Source organism: Myotis yumanensis, unplaced genomic scaffold (assembly GCF_028538775.1).
Source record: "Myotis yumanensis isolate MYYU_CA2020_CCGP unplaced genomic scaffold, mMyoYum1.0.hap1 SCAF_3, whole genome shotgun sequence".
Lineage (NCBI taxonomy): Eukaryota > Metazoa > Chordata > Mammalia > Chiroptera > Vespertilionidae > Myotis > Myotis yumanensis.
The window spans coordinates 133693119-133720971 of record NW_027223754.1 but is presented as its reverse complement, the minus strand read 5'-3'; the positions used below and the strand labels follow the sequence as shown (position 1 = coordinate 133720971).

At 37.5% G+C, this 27853-nt stretch overlaps 1 protein-coding gene across 9 annotated transcripts in view; it reads left to right on the top strand.

The window, feature by feature from the left end:
- LRRIQ1 (leucine rich repeats and IQ motif containing 1) overlaps positions 1-27853 on the top strand; it is a 243591-nt gene that overhangs the window by 37067 nt on the left and 178671 nt on the right. For all 9 annotated transcript variants that reach the window (XM_070409621.1, XM_070409624.1, XM_070409622.1 and 6 more), the window contains exons 11-12: positions 25038-25231; positions 25762-25889. In XM_070409621.1, the coding sequence (XP_070265722.1) occupies positions 25038-25231; positions 25762-25889 (322 nt within the window). The remainder of the gene's footprint in view (positions 1-25037; positions 25232-25761; positions 25890-27853) is intronic.

The window sequence follows — 27853 nt, the reverse complement described above, 5'->3', positions numbered from 1 at the left end:
GTTATCTGGATGGTCCTTCTGCTGTTCGGTCGTTCGATCAATTTGCATATTATGTTTTTATTATTATAGATGATTTTGTATATATGTTTATATAACATATATATATGTATATAGTAATATATGTGTTTCAAAAGTATATGTATATACATGTATGTATATATAAATGTGCATTTTCAGATATGTAAAAATATACTTATATATGCTAATCCTTTCTCAAATATAGAATATTTTAAGTACTGTGCCTTTCTTTCTTACCTTTTTTCACTTAACAAGCCTGAATATGGCTTTATAGTATTCAATTTGTAGATAGATCAGAGTGTATTTCACCAGTCCTTGACTAATGGACATTGAATGGTTTCTATTTTCCTACATTGCCATAATGTCATTTCACACTTTATCAGATATATCTTTGTTAATTTCCCACACTATATATTGTTGGGGCAAAGGACATCTGTGATTTAGGAAGACAGTGCAAGATGCATTTTATATAGGTTGTATAATTTTGTATTCCTATCACTGATACATGCTAATACCAATTTATGTTGTTGTTCTTTTATTTTTTCGTAAAATATTTAATTTCTTTATCTTTTTCACTGTTATTGACATAAATACTTAAATCTATAAATTTTCTTCTGAGTACTACTAATGCATAACTTCTGGTATATAGGTATTTTCATCAGTTCTATAATTTTATCGTTTAGGTAAGATTTTAAATTTGCATATGAAAAGGACTTTTTTGCTGTTATTTTTTTCTAGTTTTATAGCATATGGTCAGAGAACAATTTTATGCTATTTCTGCTTTTTGGAACTTACTGTGATTTTTCTAATTGTGGTCAATTTTTAGGAATGTTTCATGTATACTTGAAAAGGAAGTTATTTATTTTTATTTCAATATAGCTCTACCTTGACCACTTGTTTTAGGTATTTATATCTACTTGATATATCTTGGGCTATAGGAGTTGAGGTAGCTTAAATCTGTCTGTTGCTTATCAGTGTATCTCTTTTTTTGTGTGTCATTTGGTTTCTGCTTAATGAATGTTGCTCCATGCTGTTCAATATATCTTCTTAACTGAATTATCTTCATTGTGAATTTTAGCCTAGAAAATTATGTGCCCTTTTTTGTCTCTTTATTGCTTTTGAGATTAAATTCTACCTTGTCTAACAGCTTCTTTTTTGTTCATATTTACCTTTTTGGCAATTTATAAAAACGACTTTCTTTAATTTTTCTGAATCACTGTGTTTTATTTTTTTTTTTTTAAATATATTTTATTGATTTTTTACAGAGAGGAAGGGAGAGAGATAGATAGTTAGAAACATCGATGGGAGAGAAACATCGATCAGCTGCCTCCTGCACACCTCCCACCGGGGATGTGCCCGCAACCCAGGTACATGCCCTTGACCGGAATCGAACCTGGGACCTTTCAGTCTGCAGGCCAATGCTCTATCCACTGAGCCAAACCGGTTTTGGCTGAATCACTGTGTTTTAGGTATGTCTTTATATACAGCATAGATTTGTGTTTTAAATTTTGATCCAAGCTTAAATGTTTCCCCCTCATATATAGACCATGGTCATTTGTATTTATTAACTTAACTTACATAATTGGTCTCAGTGCTGCCATGGCGCTCAGGGTAATGCTCTCTCTTACTGGTGGGAGGCCTTGTTGATAATACATGGGTTCTTCCACCAATAGGGCACCTTCATTTCTTACTTGTCCATTCTGTTTCCCTAGGATTCCCTCTGTGGATTCAGCCTAGAATGTGTTGGTTCTGGATACTTACTTATTGCCCCATTTAGAAAAAATCAGCTTGTAATTTCTTTATTTCCCATTTAAATGGGAAGGGTAATTTGTAGGTATTTTTTATTTCTTTTTGCTCTCTATGAAAATCTGGAGGCGGTATGGAGATAGTTGGATCTAGGCAGTCACATCATTTCCCACATATTTTAAATATGAGGAAAATACAGTTGTTAGCACAAAGAAAGCTTTTGTTTTGCAAATGTTTCAAAAAAACACCTTTGAAAATAGTATAATGTATAATATACTTTAATTTGTTTATTTTCCTGCATATCTGTGTTGCCTACTTTAGGACTACTCATGACTTCTCCATATGGAAATACTGATACTTTTGATACAGAATTTTTATTTTAAAATTTCAATGTAATATACATATAGGAATATTTTGTTGTTTTTGTTGGAATGAAGGCAAGTGCATTGAGATGTATGTTACTGTATTGGCACACAGTACAGCATGCTTAAAAAAAATTGAAAGGCTGTTTGTAAGAAGAAATGCTTGAACTCTCATTCACTTCACTTTCATTGCCAGCAGTGCTGTATGGGATTTTTTGTGGGCAGTGGATTTCCTGGGATAGGGTATCTGCAAGATTTATGTGAAAGCTGCCATCGTATTAATTGATGTACCTGAGGTATCTCTATGTAGTATAGAGCAAACAAGGTAAAAGACGTCTTTGCTGTCTGTTGGGACAATGAAAACACTATTTATTGAGTGTGAGAAGAGTATACCTGAGAAAGTAGGTTTTCTGAAAACCAGTTGGAGTCTGTTTTTCATCTTCAGAAACTGCTTACAGAGATTCTGGTTAAGCTAAGTGAAAAGCATAGATTTTGTCTTTCAATGATAAATTGATGCTGAAAACTCTTATGAAGGGGCACAAAGATAGATTTGTGTTTATAAATTAATAAGTTACTAATCCATGCTATATTTCTTATGTAGGTGAAATAACATTGGAAGCAATACCAGATAGTATATATCTGTAGTTTCAAGTTTAATTTGTTTCTAATTCTTTCTAAGCTGTAGTTATTCCAATAGTTAATATGTAATGTTAGTGCTAATTATACTTTTTATGATAAAATATTAATGTACATTTTCATTTGACCTTCTTTACATTTAAGTGAATGAGAAGAGCTACTGCATCAATTTATTTAAAACAATTATTGGAAATTATTCATGCTCAGTGTTTTCCATTCTAGTTAAACTGTTTATAGAAATAACAACACACTATGAAATTTTCTTTTTAAATGCCTGGGGAAGGGTGTGGAAGAGGGAGGGGGTCATTGGGGAAAAAAGGGGGACATCTGTAATACTTTTAACAATAAAGATACATTTTTAAAAGGTAATTTAAAATTTAATTCTCTAAATTAAAATTACAAAGTTAATATATTTTTATTATTGCCTTTAATGTTTAAATATATTGTGTGCTGTAGCTATGGAAAGAGATGGTTTTAATTATTATTATTAACTAGAGGCCCAGTGCACAAATTCATGCACCAGTGGGGTCCCTAGGCCTGGCCTGCGGAATCGGGTCAAGACCATCTCTCTGACATCCCCTGAGGGGTCCCAATTGCAATAGGTCACAGGCCAGGCTGAGGGACCCCACTGGTGCATGATCAGGACCAGGGAGGGACGCGGGAGGTTGGCCAGCTGGGGAGGGGCCACAGGAGATCTTCAGGGTGTGTCCAGCCCATCTCGCTCAGTCCTGAGCGTCTGGACCCCAGCAGCAAGCTAACCTAGTGGTCAGAGTGTCTGCCCACTGGTGGTCAGTGTATGTCATAGCAAGCGGTTGAGTGGCCTTAGCATATCATTAGCACATTACGCTTTGACTGGTTGAATGGACAACCAGGCACTTAGCATATTAGCCTTTTGTTATATAGGATTATAATTGAAATATAAGTTAAAGTGTTATTTCTAATATATATACAAATTATTCTCTAGCCAAATTTAGTAAAAAAGAAACTATTATATTACATTAGGATATATAGGGTCATATAAATTTTGAAGTAATTTAAAGAATACCATATACATTTTTCTATAATATCTTATTATTGGTTCTATATTGGTAGCAAGTTTTGATACTAGGATATTTTTACTTAATGCACAAAATAATTGCTTTAATTTAATTAAGTTCACTAGGTTGATGATTTTAAAGATGGATTTATTTTAATCAAACAAGCTATTTTATTATACTGTTTTATTTAAAATGTTTTATGATTTTTCTTTGAGTTACATGGCTATCTTTTATAATTCAGTTAATTTGGGTGGACTTCAGTTTAAGTGTTAAGGTTTGTTATATTATTACTAGAGGCCCAGTGCACACAAATTTGTGCACTCGGGGGTAGGGAGTCCCTCAGCCCGGCCTGTGCCCTCTCGAAGTCTGGGACCCCTCAGGGGTGACCACTTGCTGGCTTAGGCCTGCTCCCCGGGGGATTGGGCCTAAGCTGGCAATCAGACATCCCTCTGGTAGCCCGGCAGCCCTCAGGGGATGCCCACTTGCCAGCAGGGAGCAGACCTAAGCTGCAGTCAGACATCCTTAGCGCTGCTGAGGAGGCAGGAGAGGCTCCCACCACCACCGCTGCACTGGCAGCCATCAGCCTGGCTTGTGGCTGAGCAGAGCTCCCCCATGTGGGAGTGCACTGACCACCAGAGGGCAGCTCCTGCATTCAGCATCTGGCCCCTGGTGGTCAGTGTGTGTCATAGTGCCCAGTCATTCCCGGTCTTTCTGCTGTTAGGGTCAGTTTGCATATTACCCTTTTACTATATAGGATAGAGGCCTGGTGCACGGGTGGGGGCTGGGTGGTTTGCCCTGAAGGGTGATCCGGATCAGGGTGAGGGTCCCGCTTGGGTGCCTGGCCAGCCTGGATGACAGGCTGATGGCTGTTTGCAGCTGGTCACACCCCCTTCAGGGTAGGGGTCCCCACTGGCGTGCCTGGCCAGTCTGGGTGAGGGGCTGAGGGCCGTTTTCAGGCTGGCGGGCGACTGAAGCTCCCAGCCTCTTTTTTTTTATTCTGGGATTTATTTACCTTCTATAGCTGTCACTGGAGCTGAGAGCCGGCTCCAGCTCTGAGGCTGTGGCTGGCTGAAAGCAGGTATCTGGGTTTGTTTAGCTTCTATAATTGAAAATCTGTTGCCATCACTGGCGCTCTAAGCTCTGAGCCTGCTGGCGGCTGAAAGCAGGTATCTGGGTTTGTTTAGCTTCTATAATTGCAACATTGTTGCATCTGGAGCTCAGAACTGGGCCGCGGCAGGCGGGGAACCTTGGCTTCCTCCGTCACTGGAGCAAGCAAGCCTCATGTTCGCTTCAGCTGCGTGGCTGCCGGCCGCCATCTTGGTTGGCAGTTAATTTGCATATCTCACTGATTAGCCAATGGGAAGGGTAGCGAAGTTACGGTTAATTACCATGTTTCTCTATTATTAGATAGGATTATATACATGCTTTGGTAAAGCATTTTGTTTTGTGCAAATAATGTGGGAAAATATTCATTGAATGGATGCTCTAACTGATTATTAAAGTTTACAAAATCTCTGTGGGAAACCTTTTTTATTTTGAGTATAAATATATATATATATATAATATATATATATATATATATTTTAATGAATGGCCAAAGCAAATGAAAAATAAGAGACGTAGAATTTATAATCTAGTTTTCTTTGTCCCTCTCATTTTTACGTCAAATTTTATTGAATTTCTAGTAGAAACGTTTGAAACTAAATTAATTTTGAAAAAATGTGTATGACAAAATTCTTTTATAAATTTTTACAGAAACAAATACAACTTAAAATAATAAAGTAATAGATAATTTTTTACCACTTGGCATTATTTTATGCTGTATTAAATCATTTGATTTCCCTAGAATTGCTATGAGTTAGATGCTATTAAATCTTTTTTTTTTTTTTTCAGGTAAGATAACTGAAGCGCAGAGAGGTTCAGTAAATTGTCTAAGACCACAGTTAGTAAATGACAAAGTCAGGATTTGAAATTCAGCAGTCTACCTTATATCTAATTTTTTAATTGCCTCGTACTACTGCCTCTCTAATAAATATGCATTTAATATTTAATATTTTTACTTTTTTGTTACATTGTAGTACAATTCTTTATGCTGAAAAAACTGTAATAATTTCAAGGTTTATTCATTAATGAATTTACTAATGAGAAAATTTATTAAGCACTTATTATGTGCTAGCACTTTTCCAGGCACAAGAACATAGCACTGGAATATTGCTGAGGATGCAGCAATAAACATAACAATTAAAGATCCTGAATTTCACCAGGATTATCCTAGTGATAAATATTTATATAGAGAGAAACAGATTAGGGGTAAACTGACATACTTCATTTATTGAATATTGGACAACATGAAAATAAGTATGATTTTAATGTGTAAGAGGAAATAATTATTTTTATTTTCTCATTGATGAAGCTTCTGATCTGCTATTTTAGGAAATCTTTAATCTGGAAAATATGTTTCTTTTATGCAAGCAATTAACTTGTTCATTTATAAATTACAGGTAATAACCTTCCTAGAAAATATTGTAAATTAATGGAGCTACTAAGAGGGTTTTTTTGTTTGTTTGTTTGTCTTGTTTTTTCTCTGCTGCCTTATTTTCGCATCATATCACTTTATGGAAAAGTGACACTAGTATATAATAAGTATGAAAGATACTGAAATAATTCAGCATTTTCACAAAGCTTCATTGCTATATCATGACTCAGGGAAATGTGCGTAAGCTGATTCTTGCTACCAAATGTCCCTGGAACTTTAGAAAAATAGTGAAGTAAAAATAAAGCTCTGGATAGTTTGCTTGTAGAAATGTCTTTCGTTGCATATTTAGTGAATCCTTTGGATTCCACTAGATGGTGCTGGCTTTTTAGGTTTTTTATTTTATTTTTTAAATTATATTTATTGAGGTAACATTGGTTAGTACAATTATGGTCTTCAAGTGTACATTTCTATGACACATGATCTGTGTACTGCATTGTGTGCCTACCATCCTGTGTCAAATCACTGTCACCATGCATTTGGCTTCCTTTATGGTTTACTACTTTCAAACCCCCTTGCCTCTGGTTACTACCATGCTGTTGTCTGTGTCTGTGAGTTTCAATTTTATATCCCATACTAGGGCCCAGTGCATGAATTTGTGCACCTTGAAAGGAACTGTGGGCCGTCAGGCTGCTGCAGGCACAGGGGCGGATCTCGGCCCATCCTCTGCACCCCTGCCCGGCCCCTCCTGCCGCAGCCCCTGGTCCCCTGTCTGTCAACAGCCCCTCTCCCACTGCCACTGCTTCCATGCACTGATGGCACCGGCCCCGCTCACACCCACTGATAACGCAGATTAATTGGGGCCAGGCCGGCACCATCAGCGGGTGTGAGCGGCGGCTGCTGCCCCTCAGGAGCAGGGGGAGGTGGAGAAGCCCTGAGGGGTGTCAGGGCTGGCAACTGCTCACACCCGCTGATGGTGCCGAGTGATCGGGGCCAGCACTAGGCACAAGCAGCAGGTGCGAGCAGTGGCTCCGGTGCCAGCAGCAGGTGTGAGTGCTGGGTGGGACTGCAGCACGTGGGAGCAAAGAATTTTCAGTAACCACCAGAGGCTCGCCCTGATGACAGCGACCGGCTTCCTGCCTTGGTCTGGCACCCCCTCCCCTGCTCACCTGCTCCACCATCCCGGCCATAGCCAACGCCCGCCGTGTTCCATGCATGCCCCCTGGTGGTCAGCGCACGACCGGTTATTGGGTTGTTTGGTTGTTCCATCGTTCTGTCTATTTTATATATATACATATGAGTGAAATCATATGGTTCTTAGTTTTGTTTTGTTTTGTTTTCTGATATTCTCAAGATCCATGTTGTTGCAAATGGCAGTATTTCATCTTTTCTTATGGGTGAGTAGTATTCCTTTTTATATATGTACATCTTCTTTATTCAGCCATATGTCAAAGAACACTTTGGTCATTTCCATGTCTTGACCACCATGAATAATGCTGCAGTGAACATAGGGATGCATATATCTTTGTAAATAAATGTTTTCAGTTTTTTTTTTCTGGTAGATACCCACATGAGGAATTGCTTTGTTCTTGTTTTTTGAGGAACCTCCATACTCTTTTTCTGCAGTGACTGTACCAGTCTACATTCCTATGAGCAGTGAATGAGAGTTCCTTTTTTACAGTGGTTCTCAACTTTCTGGCCCTTTAAATGCAGTTCCTCATGTTGTGACCCAACCATAAAATTATTTTCGTTGCTACTTCATAACTGTAATGTTGCTACTGTTATGAATCGTAATGTAAATATCTGATATGCAGGATGGTCTTAGGCGACTCCTGTGAAAGGGTCGTTCGACCACCAAAGGGGTGCGACCCACAGGTTGAAAACCGCTGCTCTACAAACTCTCCAACCCTTGTTATTACTTGTCCATTACCAGATGGCTTCATTAGCGAATTCTACCAAATATTCAAAGAAGAGATGATATCTATCCTTCTCAAATTCTTCCAAAAAATTGAAAAAGAGGCAATACTTCCTAACACATTTTATGAGGCCAATATAATCCTGATACCAAAACTTTCCAAGGATAACTCCCAAAAGAAAACTACAGACCAGTATGTCTGATGGGTACAGATGCAACAATCCTAAACAAAATACTTCATGTCAAATACAACAATGCATTAAAAAATTATACATCACGATCAAGTGGGGTTTATTCCAGGAGAAAAGGAAGGTTCAACATATGCAAATTGATCAATGTAATACACCACATTAGCAAAATAAAGATAAAATCACATAATCTCTTCAATAGGTGCAGAAAAGCATTTTATAAGCTACAACATCCATTTGTGATTAAAACACTCAATAAAATGTACACAGAAGGGAAGTACCTCAATGTAATAAAGGCCATATGTAACAGACCCTCAGCAAATATCACACTCAAAGGTGAAAAACTGAAAGCTTTCCCTCTAAAATCAGGAACAAAACAGGATGTACACTCTCACCACTCTTATTCAACATAGTTCTGGAAGTCCTAGCCAGAGCAATCAGAAAAGAGAAGGAAAGACAAGACATCCAAATTGGGAGTGAAGAAATGAAAATGTCACTTTTTGCAGATAACATGATTCTTTACATAGAAAACCCTAAAGACTCAACCAAAAAACAATTAGAAACAATAAACAAATACAGTAAAGTTGCAGGATACAAAAATAATGAACAAAAATCCACTGCATTCCTATACTAGCAATGAAATTTCAGAGAAAGAAATGGGGAAAAAATAATTTCTTTTGCATTTGCAACAAAAAGAAAAAAATACCTAGGAATAAACTTAACAAAGCATGTGAAGGACCTACATACTGAAAACTACAAAGCATTATTGAAGAGATTGAAAAAGACACAATGAAATGGAAAGTTACTCAGGGTCATGGATTGAAAGAATCAATATAATAGTTAAAATGTCCATATTACCCAAAGCAATATACATATTTAATGCAATCCCTGTCAAAATCACATTTTTTTTTCTTGCCCTGGCCAACATGGCTCAGTTGTTTGGAGTGTGGTCCTGTACACTGGCAGGTTCAATCCCCATTCAGGAAATGTAAGGGAGGCAAGATATCAATCAATCCCTCTCTCTTTCTCTCTCTCTCTCCCTTCCTCTCTCTAAAGTCAATAAAAATATTCCCAATGACATTTTTTTAAAGATATAGAACCAAAAAAATAATCAGATTGGTAGGGAAGCACAAAAGTCCTTGAATAGCTGAAGTAATACTGTAGTTTTGAAACACAACACAATGCCTAGTACAGAGCTGAAAGGGATTTTACAGATCTGCCAGTCTTGGCTTGGGCTTAGTTTACACATGGAAAAACAGACCCACATAGTTTTCATCTAACTCCTGGCAGAGGTGGGGCTAGAATCCAAGTTTGCTGATCCCTGTACCAGTATTCTTTTTTCCCTGCAACATGTATGATCCTGAAGCACTTTTTGCATTGAAATTAAAAATCTCAAATGCAACTCGGCATGTTTGTAGGTGACTGTCAAACGTACTAAACAGCTAAGGATATAGATGCTTACCAAACACTTATTTAGTGAAAACCTCCAGCCTAATTTAACATTTGTAGTTTGGCTGTTCCTTACAAGCGAGTTTTTTGTTTCTTTTTTTCTCCTCTGGCAGGAATGTTTTTGAGACCATTGGCTCATTTCAGTGGGAGGAATTCTTTGAAAAAGATATTTGTAGCAAGTATATCCAAATGCTAACTTTGCCATGGGCAGGGGCCCTTTGCGGGATAAACACTCTTGGCTTGAGTTTTATTTTGTGAGACCTAGAAAACTTTTAAAGTGCTAATAAAGAAAACATTGAAGCAGTAATGTCTCAAGAATATTTAAGCAATTCTTTGTATTTATTACATTTAAGTCCTTTGAAAGTTTTTTTGGCTATTGTTTGTTTTTGTTTTGTCTTGGATGCAGAATGGAAGAAATATCAGAAATTTTTATTGGGAGAAAATAATTTTCTTAGATATGTTGAGGAGTAATGGTATTCTAAGGTAAGGCTTGCTATAAGTCTATTTTGCTCAGTTCTCATTTTTCATTCAACAGCAAAGGATTTCTAAGATTAAAAGAGGAAGGGTGGTAACTTATTCTAACTTCCTCCCCATCTAAATTTTCCCTTTTGATCCAAATGCACTGACTGGATCAAATTACTTCTTATTCAGTTATATATATACTAGAGGCCTGTTGCACAAAAAGATTCGTGCAATAGGCCTTCCCTTCCCCTGGCTGCCGGAACTGGTTTTACTCCGGCACCTGGGACCCAGGCCTTCGCTCTGGCTGGAGCCGCCTTCAAGCCTTTCGCTGCTCCGGCCGGAGCCACCTTCAGTCTTCGCTCCGCCGCTTTGCGCCTACATATGTAAATTAACCGCCATCTTTGTTGGCAGTTAATTTGCATATTGTTCTGATTAGCCAATGGTGGGCGTAGCGAAGGTATGGTCAATTTGAATCTTTGTCTATTATTAGATAGGATAGATGTTTATTCAGCGTGTATTAATACCCTATTCCTTCTTTAAGGTTTACCTCAAACAGTTCTCTGAAGACTTATCTGGTCACCACAATTATAGTTTTTAAACTCCTTGTTTTCAATGAATATAATTGTTACAGGAAACAATAATAGCTATCATTTTTAATATCCGGTATGTGACAGTGTTATACAATCTCTATTTTTTTTAAATTCAATCTTTAATGTTCAGATTATTACAGTTGTTCCTCTTTTTTCCCCCCATAGCTCCCCTCCACCTGGCTCCCACCCCACCCTCTACCCTTACCCCCCCCCCCACTGTCCTCATCCATAGGTGTACGATTTTTGTCCAGTCTCTTCCCGCACCCCCCACACCCATTTCCGCGGAGGGCCTCTGGGCAGTGGGCATGAAGTGGCAGGGGGTCGGGGGGGAACGCTTGCCTCGTCGCCCTGGCGACAAGGCAAACGTTCTGCACCCGGCCGCGGATGGGCCTCTGGGCCGCTGAGAGCCTCTGGGCAGTGGTTGCGGAGCAGCCAGGCCCCGCAGAGAGCTACTGGTGCACGGATTCATGCACAGGGCTTAGTTTTACTTATAATATTTCTACAAGTCCTATTTTTAGTATGTATCTTTAATGTAAAAATTTGTTATTTTCATTATTATTTTTACAAGGCTGTCTGACAAATTCTAACTTTGATTTGTAGCAGTTAGTCCCTAATAATTGTGTAATTCAATAATTAAATGCAATTATTGATATATTTATGTTTAAATTTACTATCTTACTATTTGATTCTATTCGTCCTTCTGTTTTGCTTGTTTGTTTGTTTTTTCCCTTTTTGGTTTGATTAACGTTTTAAATTATCCAATGTTTCATCTCTATTATATTACCAGTTATATAGTATTATTTTACTGTTCTTTTGGTTTACTATAGATATTACATTATGCCTTCTTGATTTACCAAATCTAAATTTATTTGGTACTTTCCTTTTTATTCCCCAAAGCAATGCTAAAGTCATAGAACACTTAAACTTCATTAGCTCCCTTCCAATTTGTGTGTGTGTGTGTATGTGTGTGTATGTGTGTGTGTGTGTGTGTGTGTGTGTGTTTAGAATGCCTTAAGACGTTATTCTTTTATAAATAGTCATCATTTGGATTCACCCACTTTTTTAAATCTTCCATTGTTCTCTATTTCTTCTTTCATTTACCATATTTCTTCAAGTACAGGTCTGCTGGGATGACTTTTTTCAGATTTTATTTGGTTAAGTATGTTTTTAACATAAGTATAGACACATACACACATTTGTATATGTACATATGTATATTTTGCAATATAGACTTAACAGTTGGCATATATTTTGCATAGTGAACATATTCCATTTTATACTAGCTTTCCCTGCTCAAGCTGATATGAAATAACCTAATTGTTGATCCTTGGAAGATAATATTCTTTTCCCTTTTTAAGATTTTTCTTTTGGTTTATTATTTTCATGAGTTTACTTTGATGTTCCTACTTGTGGTCATCTTAGAATTTATTCTGCTTCAATCTATCATGCCTCTTAAATCTGTGGATTGGCATCTTTATACAGTGTTGAAAAATTCTGAGTCATTTATATATATGGAGAGAGAGAGAGAGAGAGAGATCCCCTTTATATCCCATAATTCTATTATAATCTTATAATTATATTCATGATTTTTAAAAAATTTCTTTTGCATCTCTATGCATCACTCTGGATGTTTTCTTGTGACTATTGGAAGGTTAAAGTTGGTGGTACACGGGCACGCTAAAGAGCAATCTTAGATGGCTAAGAAAGAAAAATTACATTCATTTAAAGAAAAGAGGATGGGGAATGGGGATATCCAAAGGGAAGGGCTACATAGCACTGAGCCAAAGGGTGCTGGGTCCATGATGGCAGCAAAAATGTACCTAGGACAGTGAAACAAGGAAGGGCATAGAACAGTGATGGCGAACCTATGACACATGTGTCAGAGGTGACACATGAACTCATTTTTTTGGTTGATTTTTCTTTGTTAAATGGCATTTAAATATATAAAATACATATCAAAAATATAAGTCTTTGTTTTACTATGGTTGCAAATATCAAAAAATTTCTATATGTGACACGGCACCAGAGTTAAGTTAGGGTTTTTCAAAATGCTGACACGCCGAGCTCAAAAGGTCCACTATCACTGGCCTAGAAGATGCAACAGGAGAGCCTAGGCTGGGCTGCTTTGGCTCACTGAGAAGTCAGAGAAAAGGCCTTGGAGACAGATTCTAGGGTTAGCCCAGGTCGAGCTGCTGCTGCCCATTGCTCCCTGGTTGCAAGTCTCATGGGGTCCCTAAGAGTAAAGAAGGGAGAAGAGGATGGCAGGGACGTGCTCCCCTGGGGGAGAGCACCCACTGGGTCCTTTGTCCTGAGCATATTTATGTCTCTTTGGCAGGTGGAAATCTTAGGGGAGGTTCAGGGGAGGGTCTCAATAGAATTTTTTACCAGGTGTCCTCTTGCAGGGTCATGCTCTCCACTGATTAGGTGGTACCAAGGCAGGGGGTCATTAGTCAATATATTAGGCTGGTCCTGAGGCAGCCACAAGCATCACTTGTCTGGTTTTGCTGCTTTTCTGAGCCCGGAGTTGAAGTACATCTGAGGCCTAGATGCTATATTTAAGCAGAAAAAGGTCAGGGGGTCTAAACCTTATGACCAGTGATGCTAGGGGAGAATAGGTTACCTTGGGAGTGAGGTTCTTGTTTTCCCAGTTTTGTTCCTTGCTAGTCATCCAGGGCTTTCTACCCTGGTGAGTTTCTGTACCTGGCCCATCATCTTTGCTCTGCTCATGTCTGTCTAACAGCTATCTATAATAATAAAAGGATAATATGCTAATTAGACCGGACATCCTTCCAGACATCCTTCCGGACATCCTTCCAGACAAAGCCAGAGCTGGTGGGAAGCCAGCCCAGGTCCCCGGTGCCTGCGGGCGGCTGGAGGGAAGCCAGCCCAGGTCCCAGATGCCAGAGGGAAGCTGGTGCTGGCAGCCAGAGGAAGGAAGGCCCATTCTTGCACAAATTTCATGCATCGGGCCTCTAGTTAGTTTATAAAAACTCTCTTTAGCTGTGTCTAATATAATATCCAATCTATCCATGAAAGTCTTGTTTGTAGTTATTGTAGTTTTTCACTTTAGAATGTCTTTGCTTCTTTTATTTAGCATTCAATTAACATTTTATAATATCTACAATGTAGATTTTTATATTTAACTTTTATGTGTTTAACAAAGTCTTATTAATTTTTGTATCTGATAACAATTACCTGATTCTCTGTGGATGGCTTCTATTTCTGGGTTTTTGTTCACACGATGTTATGTACTTGCTTTAATTTTTTATTTTTATTTTTTTACAGTCAAAGTACACTAAGAAAAAACAAAACTGTATAATTCATTTGAGGCTATGATGCTGTTATTTTCCTCCAGAGGTCTTTACTGTTTGCACTAGCAATCTAGTGCAGCTAAATCTATATATAGAGAGAGACTATTTAAAGCTTGCTTCAGTACCTTGGAGCCATTCTATATTTGAATTAATGTATAGCACATGGAGGTCCCAACCAAAAGTAAGGTAGGGATTCATGAGGCCTCCTTCTCTGAGGACATCCCTGGAGCACATGTTTTGACTCCCTAGTGTTGCAAGCCATCTTTTCCTAGAATTAATAGATATCCCTAAATAATATGCTCATTTCACTTTTTTGGAACTTAACCCTTTTCTTCTATATTATTTTAGTTATTAAATGCCTTGATGTTCATATTTTGTCATTTTTTCTGGTTATCAATAAAGAATTGTTTCTGATTACCTAACTACTCCATATTTACTGTAAACAGAAAGCCTTTGCTACATTTTTTTATTCCATGCACCGGTGGGGTCCCTCAGCCTGGCCTGCGCCTTCTCGCAATCTGGGACCCCTCGGGGGATGTAAAACTTCCCGTTTCAGCCCGATCCCCTGGCCTGTGGGCTGAAACTGGCAGTCTGACATCCCCGGGGGATGTAGTAGTGCGCAAAATGTCAGGTGGCCCAGGAGGAGCCCAAGCCCGGGCCAGGCACCCTGCTGTTCCTGCTCATCCAGATCCCACTGTGCCTGCTGCCACCACCGCTGCTCAGTATAGCTGCCATGGAGGCTGGAGAGGCTCATGCTGCTGCAGCTGCGCTGGGCAGCTGTGAGCCCAGCATCTGGCACCCATCGGTCACTGAGCGGCACTCCCATTGTGGGGGCACACTAACCACCAGGAGGCAGCTCTTGCATTAAGAGTTTGCACCCTGGTGTTCAATGCGCATCATAGAGACTAGTCGACTAGTCATTTGGTTGGTCAGTCACTTAGGCTTTTATATAGATAGATAGATTCCTTGAAGTAGGAATGCTCAGTCAAATACACCACTGTATCTGAAGCTTGAAATCATATTAATTTCATCAGATTAAATCTCTTTTATAGAATAGACTAATTATACCTTCTCTGTATATTGATTGAAAATCATGTTGTCTTGCCCTAGCTGGTTTAACTCAGTGGATAGAAGGGTCCCAGGTTCAATCTGGTCAAGGGCATGAAACTCAGTTGCAGGTTCGATCCTTGGCTTGGTTGGGGTACATGCAAGATATTTCTCTCTCTGTTTTTTTTCCTTTAGTTCTGTGAGTAGCTGTTTAATATATTTCGGTGCTCCCTGGTTGGATGCATATATATTAAGAAGTGTTATATTTTCTTGATGTAGTATTCCCTTTATCATTATAAAGTGTCCATCTTTGTCTCTTGTTATCTTGAGATTAATTTTATCAGATATAAGTATGGCTACACCTGCTTTTCTAAAATCTTTTTAATTGATCAAGTTATTACATATGTGTCCTTATCCCCACATTACCCCCCATCCCCCCACACATGTCCTCACCCCCCTGTTGTCTGTGTCCATTGGTTAGGCCTATATGCTAGCATATAAGTCCTTTGGTTGAACTCTCCCCCTTACCCCCACCCTCTCCTACCTTCCCTCTGAGGTTTGATGGTCTGATTGATGCTTCTCTGTCTCTGGATCTGTTTTTGTTCATCAGTTTATGTTGTTCATTATATTCCACAAATGAGTGAGATCATGTGATATTTATCTTTCTCTGACTGGCTTATTTCACTTAGCATAATGCTCTCCAGTTCCATCCATGCTGTTGCAAATGGTAAGAATTCCTTCCTTTTTACAACAGCATAGTATTCCATTGTGTAGATGTACCACCGTTTTTTAATTCACTCATCTATTGATGGGCACTTAGGCTATTTCCAAATCTTAGCTATTATGAATTGTGCTGTTATGAACATAGGGGTGCATATATCCTTTCTAATTGGTGTTTCTAGTTTCTTGGAATATATTCCTAGAAGTGGGATCAAGGGGTCAAATGGGAGTACCATTTTTAGTTTTTTGAGGAAACTCCATACTGTTCTCCACAGTGGCTGCACCAGTCTGCATTTCCACCAGCAGTGCACGAGAGTTCCTTTTTCTCCACATCCTAGCCAGCACTTGTTGCTTGTTGATTTGTTGATGATAGCCATTCTGACAGGTGTGAGATGGTACCGCATTGTTGTTTTGATTTGCATCTCTCAGATGATTAGTGACTTTGAACATGTTTTCATATGTCTTTTGGCCTTTCTTCTGTCTTCTTTTGAAAGTATCTATTTAGGTCCATTGCCCATTTTTTGATTGGATTGTTTATCTTCCTTTTGTTAGGTTGTATGAGTTCCCTGTAAATGTTGGAGATTAAACCCTTATCAGTGATAACATTTGCAAATATGTTCTCCCATGCAGTGGGCTTTCTTGTTGTTTTGTTGATGGTTTCCTTTGCTGTGCAAAAGCTTTTGATTTTGATGTAGTCCCATTTGTTTATTTTCTCTTTAGTTTCCATTGCCTTAGGAGCAGTATCAGTGAAGAAATTGCTTCAGCATGTGTCTGAGATTTCGCTGCCTGTGGATTCCTCTAGTATTTTTATGGCTTCCCATCTTATGTTTAAGTCCTTTATCCATTTTGAGTTTATTTTTGTGTATGGTGTAAGTTGGTGGTCTAGTTTCATTTTTTTGCATGTATCTGTCCAGTTTTCTCAACACCATTTATTGAAGAGGCTGTCTTGACTCCATTGTATGTTCATGCCTCCTTTGTCGAATATTAATTGAGTATAGTGGTTTGGGTCGATTTCTGGGTTCTCTATTCTATTCCATTGATCTATATGTCTGTTCTTGTGCCAGTACCAGGCAGTTTTGAGAACAGCGGCTTTGTAATACAGCTTGATATCTGGTATTGAGACCCCACCTACTTTGTTCTTCCTTCTCAGGATTACTGCAGGTATTCAGGGTCTTTTTTTATTCCAGATGAATTTTTGGAAAGTTTGTTCTAGGTCTGTGAAATATGCCATTGGTATTTTAATGGGGATTGCATTGAATCTATAAATTGCTTTGGTAGTATGGACATCTTGATGGTGTTGATTCTACCAATCCATGAACACGGTATGTTCTTCCATCTGTTTATGTCTTCCTCTATCTCCTTTTTCAGTGTCCTGTAGTTTTCTGCGTAAAGGTCTTTTACCTCCTTAGTCAAGTTTATTCCTAGGTATCTTAATTTTTTTGGTGCGCTGGTAAATGGGATTGCTTTTTTAGTCTCTCTTCCTGTAAGTTTATTATTGGTGTATAGAAATGCCATAGATTTCTTGGCATTAATTTTGTATCCTACTACATTGCTGAATTCATTTATTAAGTCTAATAATTTTTTGAAGAAGTCTTTAGGGTTTTCTGTGTACAGTATCATGTCATCTGCGAATAAGGACAGTTTTACTTCTTCTTTTCCAATTTGGATGCCTTTTATTTCTCCTTCTTGTCTGTTCACAATGGCTAGTACTTCCAGTACTATGTTGAACAAGAGTGGTGAGAGTGGGCATCCCTGTCTTGTTCCTGTTCTTAGGGGAAATGGTTTTAGTTTTTGCCCATTGAGTATATTGTTGGCTGTGGGTTTGTCATATATGGCTTTTATTATGTTGAGGTATGATCCTTCTATTCCCACCTTGCTGAGTGTTTTTATCAAGAAAGTACACCTGCTTTTTTGTGGATGTTATTTGCTTGGAGAATCATTTTCCACCCTTTTACTTTGAATCTACCTTTGTCTCTGCTGTTTAGATATGTCTCTTAAAAGCAACATATTGTTGGGTTTTGTTTTTTGATCCATTCTGCTATTCTGTGCCTCTTTACTGGTGAATTTAGACCATTTACATTTAGGGTAATTATTGATGTATGAGGATTTCCTATAGCCATTTTATCTTTTGTTTTCTGGTAACTGTGCTTCCATTGGTACTTTTCCTTTATTTTTCTATCTGTTGTTTTTGTTTGGTGGTATTCCATACATCTTTCCTCTGTTTCCTCTTTTTTTAAGCTATATGTCTTGTTTGGGGAATTTCTGTGTGTGGTTGCCATTAGTTTTATAAAAAGTGAAGTTGCATATATACCATAGTTGTTTCCCTTTTGAGTGCATCTGCTCTTCATCTTCCTTTGCCTGTCCATACCTGTCCCTCTGCCCCTTGTATGTTTTTATTGTCACAAATTTTCCCTGTTTATGCTGCGAGGTTTTGACAATCCTTCTGATAGTGTTATCATCTTATGTTCTTTGTTTCAAGTAGAATAACCCCTTGAGTATTTCCTGCAATGGAAGTTTTCTAGTAATAAAATCCCTCAGTTTCTATATGTCTGGGATTGTTCATGTTTCTACTTCATATTTAAATGATAATTTTACTGGATATAATATCTGTGGCTGGTAATTTTTCTCTTTCAGGCATTTGGATATTTGGTTCCACTCTCATCTTGCTTGTAGAGTTTCTGCTGAGAAGTCGGGTAAAATTCTGATGGGTTTCCCTTTGTAGGTCACTTCCTTCTTTTCCCTGGATGCTTTGAGAATTTTTTCTGTGTCACTAATTACTGATAGCTTCATTACCAAGTGCCTTGGAGAGGGCCTCTTTTGATTGAGGTAACTAGGTGTTCCGTTTGCTTCTTGGATTTGAGGATCTAGTTCTTTCCATAGATTTGGGAAGTTCTCATCCACTATTTGTTTTAATAGACTCTCCATTCCATACTCTCTCTCTCTTCCTCCTCTGCTATGCCTGGATTCTGATGTTATTTTTTTAATCTTATTTTTTTTATGGAATCAGAGAGGTCTCGTAGGCCTATTTCACATTTCTTTATTCTCAGGTCTTTCTCTTCTTCCCTCTGCATCATTTCTTGATTCCTATTTTCAATATCACTAGTTCTTTCCACTAACTGGTTGCTTTTGTTTTCTATGCTCATCAGTTCACTCTTAATTTCTTTAATTGCCTGCTTCATTTCCAGGATTTCTGCCACATTCTTTTTTAACAATTCAATTTCTTTGGAGAAATACTCATTTTGTTCATTGTTTTGTTTTCTGAGTGAGCTGGATTGCCTGTCAGTATTGTCTCGAATCTCATTGAGTATTTTCAGAACTGCAATCTTGAAATCTCTGTCATTCAACTCACATAATTCTGTGTGTTCCAGCCTGTTTTCTGGGGGTTTTTCATTTTCTTTCTGGTCATCGTTATTGTTGTGGTTGTTCATGGCATTCATTGTTCTCCTTTGTTTTCCCATTTATCTCTGAGGAGGTCTTTCTACTCTGTTGCAGTAAATGGCACTGAATTGCATTTTTTTTTCCCTCTGTGGCCTCACAGTTTTGAGCCTCTGCAGCTTCTGTAGGGCTGTACTGCCTCTGCAGCTTGGGGGTGAGGTTTGTTTTTCCTTCATAGTAATGTCAGTCCCTGACCTCCAAGGTTCTAGCCCAAACACCCTTCCTGGGACGGGGGGGGGGGGGGGGGGGGGGCAAGATCTGGAATCTAATCAGTGGCAGGGCTCGGTGATCTACTTTCTTTGCCTGAAAGCCGGCAGCCAGGCTCAGTCATGGGGAGCGACTCTGTAAGGAAGGTGTCTGCTGACTCACAGCTTACGCATGCAACTCAGATCCCATTCACAAGGCGCACCTATGGTTCAGATACTCTATCACTGTTTGTGTGTGCGACCACACAATGCTGCCACTGCAGTGGCTATTCCAACAGCCAGCCACTTGCTGGGTCAGCTCTCTATTGGTCCAGGCTGGCTGAGAAAATTGCTCATGACTGCTGCCGTCAGTTCCCAGTTGCTGCACTGCAGACATGCTGCTGCATGGTAGCTGTGTTCAGCTTCCCTCCCTTTTCTCATCTCCCCGCTTATTCTAAGGAGCTCATGTTAGTTGTTCCAGTGTGCAGGTTGCTCAGGTGTGCATCTGTGTTGAGCAGGGACTTCTTTGTTGAATTATAGGTGATTATTTTGTTGAAATGTTAGGGGGAGAGGATAGATGCGCCCATATGCCGTCATTCCTCTGACACCACTCGACTGTATATAATTTGATGTAAATAAAAATGCCTTTGAATAAATAAATTATCCTGGAGGTCCAGTGCACGAAATTTGTGTACTGGGGGGGGGGGGGTGTCCCTCAGTCCGGCCTGTGCCCTCTTGCCCTCTGGGACCCCTCGGGGGATGTCTAACTGACAGCTTAGGCCCATGGGGAGCAGGCCTAAGCTGGCACTCGAACATCCTTAGCACTGCCCTTGAGGCAGGAGAGGCTCCCGCCACCACCACTGTGCTCGCCAGCAGTGAGGCCGGCTTCTGACTGAGCAGCACTCCCCCTGTAGGAGCCCACTGACCACCAGGGGACAGCTCCTGCATTGAATGAGATCAGGCTGAAACTGGCTCTCTGACATCTCTGAGGGGTCCTGGATTGCGAGAGGGTGCAGGGCAGGCTAAGGGACCCCACCAGTGCACAATTGAGGCTGGAGAGGGACCGTGGGAGGGCTCTAGGATCTGTCTGGCCCATCTCGCTCAGTCCCAATCAGCCGGATACCAGCAGCAAGCTAACCTACCATTCAGAGCATCTACCCCCTGGTGGTCAGTGCACGTCATAGCGACTGGTCAACCAGTTGACTGCCCCCTGGTGATCGGTGCATGTCATAGCAAACGGTTGAGCGGCTTTAGCATATTAGCATATTACACTTTGATTGGTTGTATGGACTACTGGACACTTAGCATATTAGGCTTTTATTACATAGGATAGTTTTATTTTTAATTTTACTAACTACTATCATCCTTACAGTATTCAATTTGCCTTTTCCTCTATTATCCTTCCAATTGTTCTCCTACTTTATCTGCAATTTCCTTTCAGCTTCTTATGCCAGATCCTTTACCATTTTTCATTGTGTAACCTAATTTGTCATTCTGGATTCTTCTTTTGGATGACCTTTGAAAAGTTTCATAAATTCTTCATAGTATTCTTCACTTTAAATGAATTAATTGAAAATTATATTTATGATTAGCTCTGAAAAACTTAAGAGCAATGTACATGCCTTTTAAAAATATTGAGCTTATACGAGTAGCTTGCTTAAGACATTTAAATATTTGATAAAGGACATTTGAAGTTACACAACTACAAATTAATATTAATTAGTATTTCATTCTTCCTGGAGAGCATTTATCTTCTTCAGTGGGTTTAATTGATGCTCATTAGATATAATCATAGAGTATGCTATACTCCAAAGTATTTTTTATTTCAGCAGACTTTAAATTACATTGTGGCTAATACATATTACTATTATATGTAATATTCTATTTATAATCCCTCAGAATTGATAATATATAATTGGTTTATTATTTTAAATTAGTCAAATATCTAATAGGGTAGAAAAATTTACCCCTGAATGACATCAGATAATAATTTTCTCTCAGTCATAATTGCTATTTTACATTACAGGAAAAATACTTGTACATTGATCCTAGATAAGAATTTTTTAAAAATGCAAGATTACTCCTTAAAATTAAGTTTCAGTCTTTCTTTCCTTTTTTGGGTCTTCTATGCATTTTCCTGCTTCTCTTGAATATTGTGTAATTTATTTCTCACTATAAAAATTTTACTTTTAGCATAAAATATATTCTCTTTTATAAGAAATAATCATTTATCACATTGTTACTTTGACTCAAACTATTAGAGATACTGTAATTTTGAAATATCATTTTTTCTTGAAATGTATATAAAGTATTTTACAATACACTCATAATCCTTACAATTATATTATCACCACTGAGTCAATCCAGTTAGGGCATGCATTTAAAAAAACATGAAATAGAATTAAGTTTTCTTTTGAGATCTTGGTAATGTTACTTGATTCTTTATTTCTGCATTTTTGGTGCAAGCAGGCTGTTTGTTCTATCTTTCTGTAAATCACAATATATAATCAAAGGAACATATTTAGTTAAATGTTTTACATTTTTCCAGGATGAATTGATTACATCAATTCCAGATATTAGTTTTTATACCTAATTAAGTTTCTTTCAAGATTATCTTTAAGTTTATTATCAAGTAACTTTTTTGGTAAAAACAAAACAAAACATGTGTGTTTCAACATTTACTTGAAAATATTATGTGGACTTTGACAAGCAAATCAGAATGGAGCTTGATTCTCCAAGATTTAGCCTCAATGACTCCCATATGTACAATACTCACTGGAGATATTTTGCTTCCAGTACTTACCCTAGACCTTAATGATATTTTCAACTTTCTAGAATTTTTTATTTTATATAACAGGGTAGTACTATGGGGAACATATATAGCTCATTGTTCAATCTAAATAACATTTTCTAGTTTTTTAATATCTACATAAACATTTTTCCATTTTTATTGGGAAATCATTGACATACATCACTGTATAAGTTTAAGATGTATAGCATGATGATTTGGTTTACATATACTGTGAAATGATTACCACAATAGGATCAACTAACCGGCATCTCCTCATATAGATGATAGCTATTCTGACAGTTGTGAGATGGTACCTCATTGTTGTTTTGATTTGCTTCTCTCAGATGATTAGTGACTTTGAGCCTGTTTTCAGATGTCTCTTGGCTTTCTGTGTGTCCTCTTTCAAAAAGTGTCTAGTTAGGTCCTTTGCCCATTTTTTATTTGATTGCTTATCTTCCTTTTGTTAAGTTGTATGAGTTCCTTATAAATGTTGGAGATTAAACCCTTATTGGATACTAAAGGCCCGATGTACGAATTCCTGATGCACGAAATTCGTACAAGAGTAGGCCTTCCTTCCACCGGCTGCCGGCACTGGCTTCCCTTTGGCTGCCAGCACCCTGGACCCGGGCTTTCCTCCAGCCCCTGGCACCCTGGACCTGGGCTTCCCTTGCAGAGGGAGGCCCCACCCACCCGCTACAGCCCGCTGGTCGGTGGTCTGGGCCTCCCTCTTTGGGGTGATTGTGGAGCCCCCGCGATTGATCTCCCTCCCGGCCAGTGGCCTGGGCCTCCCTCTGCGCGGCGATCATGGGGCGATGGCCGAGCCCTGACCAATTGCATTGTACCTGCCTTGGCTGGCCTGGCACCAGTGGGTGTCATAGCATAGTCCCAGATGGTTATCTGGATGGTCATCCGGATGGTCGTTTCGCTGTTCAGCCGTTTGGTCTTTTCATATTACACTTTTATTATATAGGATAACACTGGCAAATATGTTCTCCCATGCAGCAAGTTTTCTTGTTGTTTTGTTGATGGTTTCTTTTGCTGTGCAGAAGCTTTTTATTTTGATGTAGTCCCATTTGTTTATTTTCTCCTTAGTTTCCATTGCCCTAGGAGCTGTGTTGGTAAAGATACTGCTATGACAAATGTCTGCTATTTTGCTGCCTATGGATTCTTCTAAGATTTTTATGGTTTCTGGTCTTACATTTAAGTCTTTTATCCATTTTGAGTTTATTTTTGTGTATGGTGTAAGTTGGTGGTCTAGTTTCTTTTTTTTGCATGTATCTGTCCAATTTTCCCAACACCATTTATTGACAAGAGTGTCTTGACTCCATTGTATGCTCTTGCCTCCTTTGTCAAATATTAATTGAGGATAATGGCTTGGGTCAATTTCTGGGTTCGCTGTTCTGTTCCACTGGTCTATATGTCTGTTCTGGTGCCAGTACCAGGCAGTTTTGAGAACAGTGACTTTATAACATAGCTTGATATCTGAAAAAATAAATTTAAAAAAATCAATCCCTTAAAACGGAGTTCAAAAAAAACATATGAAAACATATTTAAAGTCACTAATCATCCAAGAGATGCAAATCAAAACAACAATGTGGTACCATCTCACACCTGTCAGAATGGCTATCATCAACAAATCAACAAACGACAAGTGCTGGCGAGGATGTGGAGAAAAAGGAACCCTCTTGCACTGTTGGTGGAAATGCAGACTGGTGCAGCCACTGTGGAGAACAGTATGGAGTTTCCTCAAAAAACTAAAAATGGTACTCCCATTTGACCCCTTGATCCCACTTCTAGGAATATATTCCAAGAAACTAGAAACACCAATTAGAAAGGATATATGCATCCCTGTGTTCATAGCAGCACAATTCATAATAGCTAAGATCTGGAAACAGCCTAAGTGCCCATCAGCAGATGAGTGGATTAGAAAACTGTGGTACATCTACACGATGGAATACTATGCTGCTATAAAAAGGAAGGAATTCTTACCATTTGCAATGGCATGGATGGAACTGGAGAGCATTATGCTAAGTGAAATAAGCCAGTCAGAGAAAGATAAATATTACATGATCTCACTCATTTGTGGAATATAATGAACAACATAAACTGATGAACAAAAACAGATCCAGAGACAGAGAAGCATCAATCAGACCATCAAACCTCAGAGGGAAGGTAGGGGAGGGTGGGGATAAGGGGAGAGATCAACCAAAGTACTTATATGCTAGCATATAGGCCTAACCAATGGACACAGACAACAGGGGGGTGAGGGCATGAGTGGGGGAGGGGAATAGGGGTAATGTGGGGATAAGGACACATATGTAATAACTTAATAAAAAATTTAAAAATAACTGAGTTAAAAATTATTTTTTTTAAAAGAGTCCTTCTATCTATCCATTGTCCCATTGTCGTTAGAAAATAAAACATTCTGTGCCCAATGTACACCTTTTAGAATTTTGTTCACTTTTCAATTGATATATAGCATTCAAAAATATATCTTCCAGTACAAGTTTAAATAATAATACATTTTACACTTACACAGTTTTCAGTAGGAATTTGGTCTAAGACTTTACTGATATTGCTTTAGAAAATATAAATGCACAGTTATTCCGAAACTCTCCGTTAGAATCTTGAAGAATTATGATACAATTGATCTTGGAAAATTTTTCTTCTAGGTGGTTTAGAATCTTTAAAAAATCTTCAGCAACTAATTGTGGACAACAATCAGTTAATTAGTACAAAAGGCCTTTGTGATACTCCTACCATTATCTACCTGGATTGCTCACATAATCATCTTACTAAAGTCGAGGGTATTGAAAACTGTGGATTGCTTCAAATACTGAAGTTACATGGAAATTACCTAAGTGAGGTAATTGCTTTGAAATCATTTCTGTGATTAATGCAACATTTTTCTTTTGATGAAAATATCAACCATATATTTCAAAAGCAATTTTGATTATTTTTCTTTTGCTTATCAGCTGTATCTGATTTTCAGTTTATTTTAAACTATTGTACACTTTCCAGTATTTAAACAAATGTTTACCATAGTTAGGAAAATTTTGAAAGAAATCTAATTTAACATTACTTTTTCATAATACCAAAATATAATAAATCAAATCTTTTAAGTTATATTTTAGTATGTAGTGGGATTAAATTTTCTATCATGTAATTCTAACTAAAATTCAGCATAAAATACTTTCTATACAAAATTCTAATTGAGGTTAATTCTTAAAAATTTAATTTATACTAAAATTTTCATAACATTATACTTTGATTTGTGATACACAGTTTACCAGAATATATCTGTTGTTAGTTTTGATAAATTTTATACTTTTAAATTTGGTTAAGTGACAAAAATATTTTGTTTAATATAAGCTAATGACACAAATTTAAATACAGATTCCACCCTTGGAGAATCATGTTCTACTACGAGAATTGTACTTGGATGATAACAGCATTTCAACTGTGGACGCATGTTCTTTGTATTGGCTGCCTTTGCTACAAAACCTGACTCTGTCTCAAAACAGGTAAAAAATGAACTTTACTTAATAAATGAAGTAAATGATTACTTAATTGTGTGGTCTTCATACTAAGTGGAAAAACTGTTAGTTTTTTTCCCCAGTAATTCATAGAAAGTGCATTGCAATGAATTGGTACTTAAATTATAAATAGAATTTTATAGAATTTAAAAAATTAAAGTGTATTGACACACCCTTGAATTTTAGTAGACTTTTAATTGTCACTTATCCTACTCATTTTGTTTTTTCTCAAAATGTACTTGTAGAAAACTCTTAGAGCAGGTTTGTTTATATTTGTAAAGAATATAGTCCTTGGAAAATACAGGAGGTAGTTAATTTAATTCAGAAGGATGTCTCATTCTCTCAAATGGTACTTATTAAGTCCTGGAAGAAGGATTTTTAATCTGCTCTCAACTTGCATGTCTTTTTATAACTGTTAAGATAGATTTAAATTTGATTTCCCTAAGGATATAAAGTAACACTTAAAAAAATACCTTAACATTAAATTGAGATGGGTACCTGTCACAGGAGATCCATTTGAAACCACCAAACATCTGGATCTTTGCAGAGAATAACTGTTGAAACCAAAGCAGGAGCACAATATGTGTATGTCTCCCTCTGTTTAATATTTCATTGAGACTGTTGAGACTAATATGATTAATTTGTTCATGAAAGGCACATGGAGTATGGAAAAGGAACCACCTTTAACATAAATTTCTTCTTTGAGTTACATAATTCTTGCAAAACAAGTAAACAAGTACAACCCAATGTTAATATGTATATCTATCCCCCCACAAAAAAGTTTTCTCTCAACCTCTGCCTGAATAGTGTTCATCTTTTAAGCATGTACACTCCAAATGGTTTAATTTATATCTATCATATACTATTCCACTACTTGACAAATCAGAACCAACTGTGTATTCAAAAATACCTTCACATTGTTTTAATCAGATCTAAAATATGAATCGTGATTTGACTTTAAAAGGATATTTATTCCAAAGTCAGCTCTATCAGATAACACTATTAAGCAATTTGGGCCACCCAAAAACCCATTGGATTTTTATTCAATATTTTCAGATAAGAGATAAAATTTTAATAGAAATACTTAGCTGTGCTTTAGATATATTCAAAAAAATCCCTCAGTAGTGGACATATTTAGCATATACCATAGAAATGTTTCTCAAGCCACAGTGATGAGTATAATATTTAAAATATTAGTAATATTTAAATTATGAACATTTTTGAGAAATAATGCCTTTAATTTTATTGAGCTATTGAAATCCTCAAAGAAAATATTCTACTTTTAAAAGTTAAAAGTGATTCTGGCTAATAGATTTTTGCCCTATCAATCTGATATGACTAGGAATAATATATACTAGACTATTAAAATTTATTTTAGAGATGATAACTATAATTGGTATACTTAAATAAAATTATTTATTTATAATTTTGTTTGCTTAGCTTTATACATTTTATATATTGAGATAATGCTTGCTATTTTGGGGGATACAAAACTGAGTAATATATGTCCTTTCCCTCAAAAAACTGTTAGGAATAAAAGAGCTTACTCTTGAACTTAATATATTTAAAAAGAGATTAAATTATATAATATGCTTTTTTGAACATTTTAATACTGCTGTCACATATCTGAATTTAGTTTTTGTGGGTCTCTCAAAGCTCTTTGGACATGCAAATGTCTGCCACTTTTGAAAGGGTGAAAGGGGAAGTATGAGTGAACCATGGAAATGTGATTGATCTGAATGGACATATACAGTAAAAAAATTATTTTCTAAAATCATAGTAAAAATAATTTTCAATCTCAGGATTTTTCATAATAAGCTAATACGATAAACTGTAAAAAGTAGCCATCTTACATTAAGCTTTCACATATGCATTGACCTTTTCAGAACCATATCAGGTTTGGTAAAATTCAGACTAAGGAGATTTAGCTTTGAATTCTGAATCTACATTTA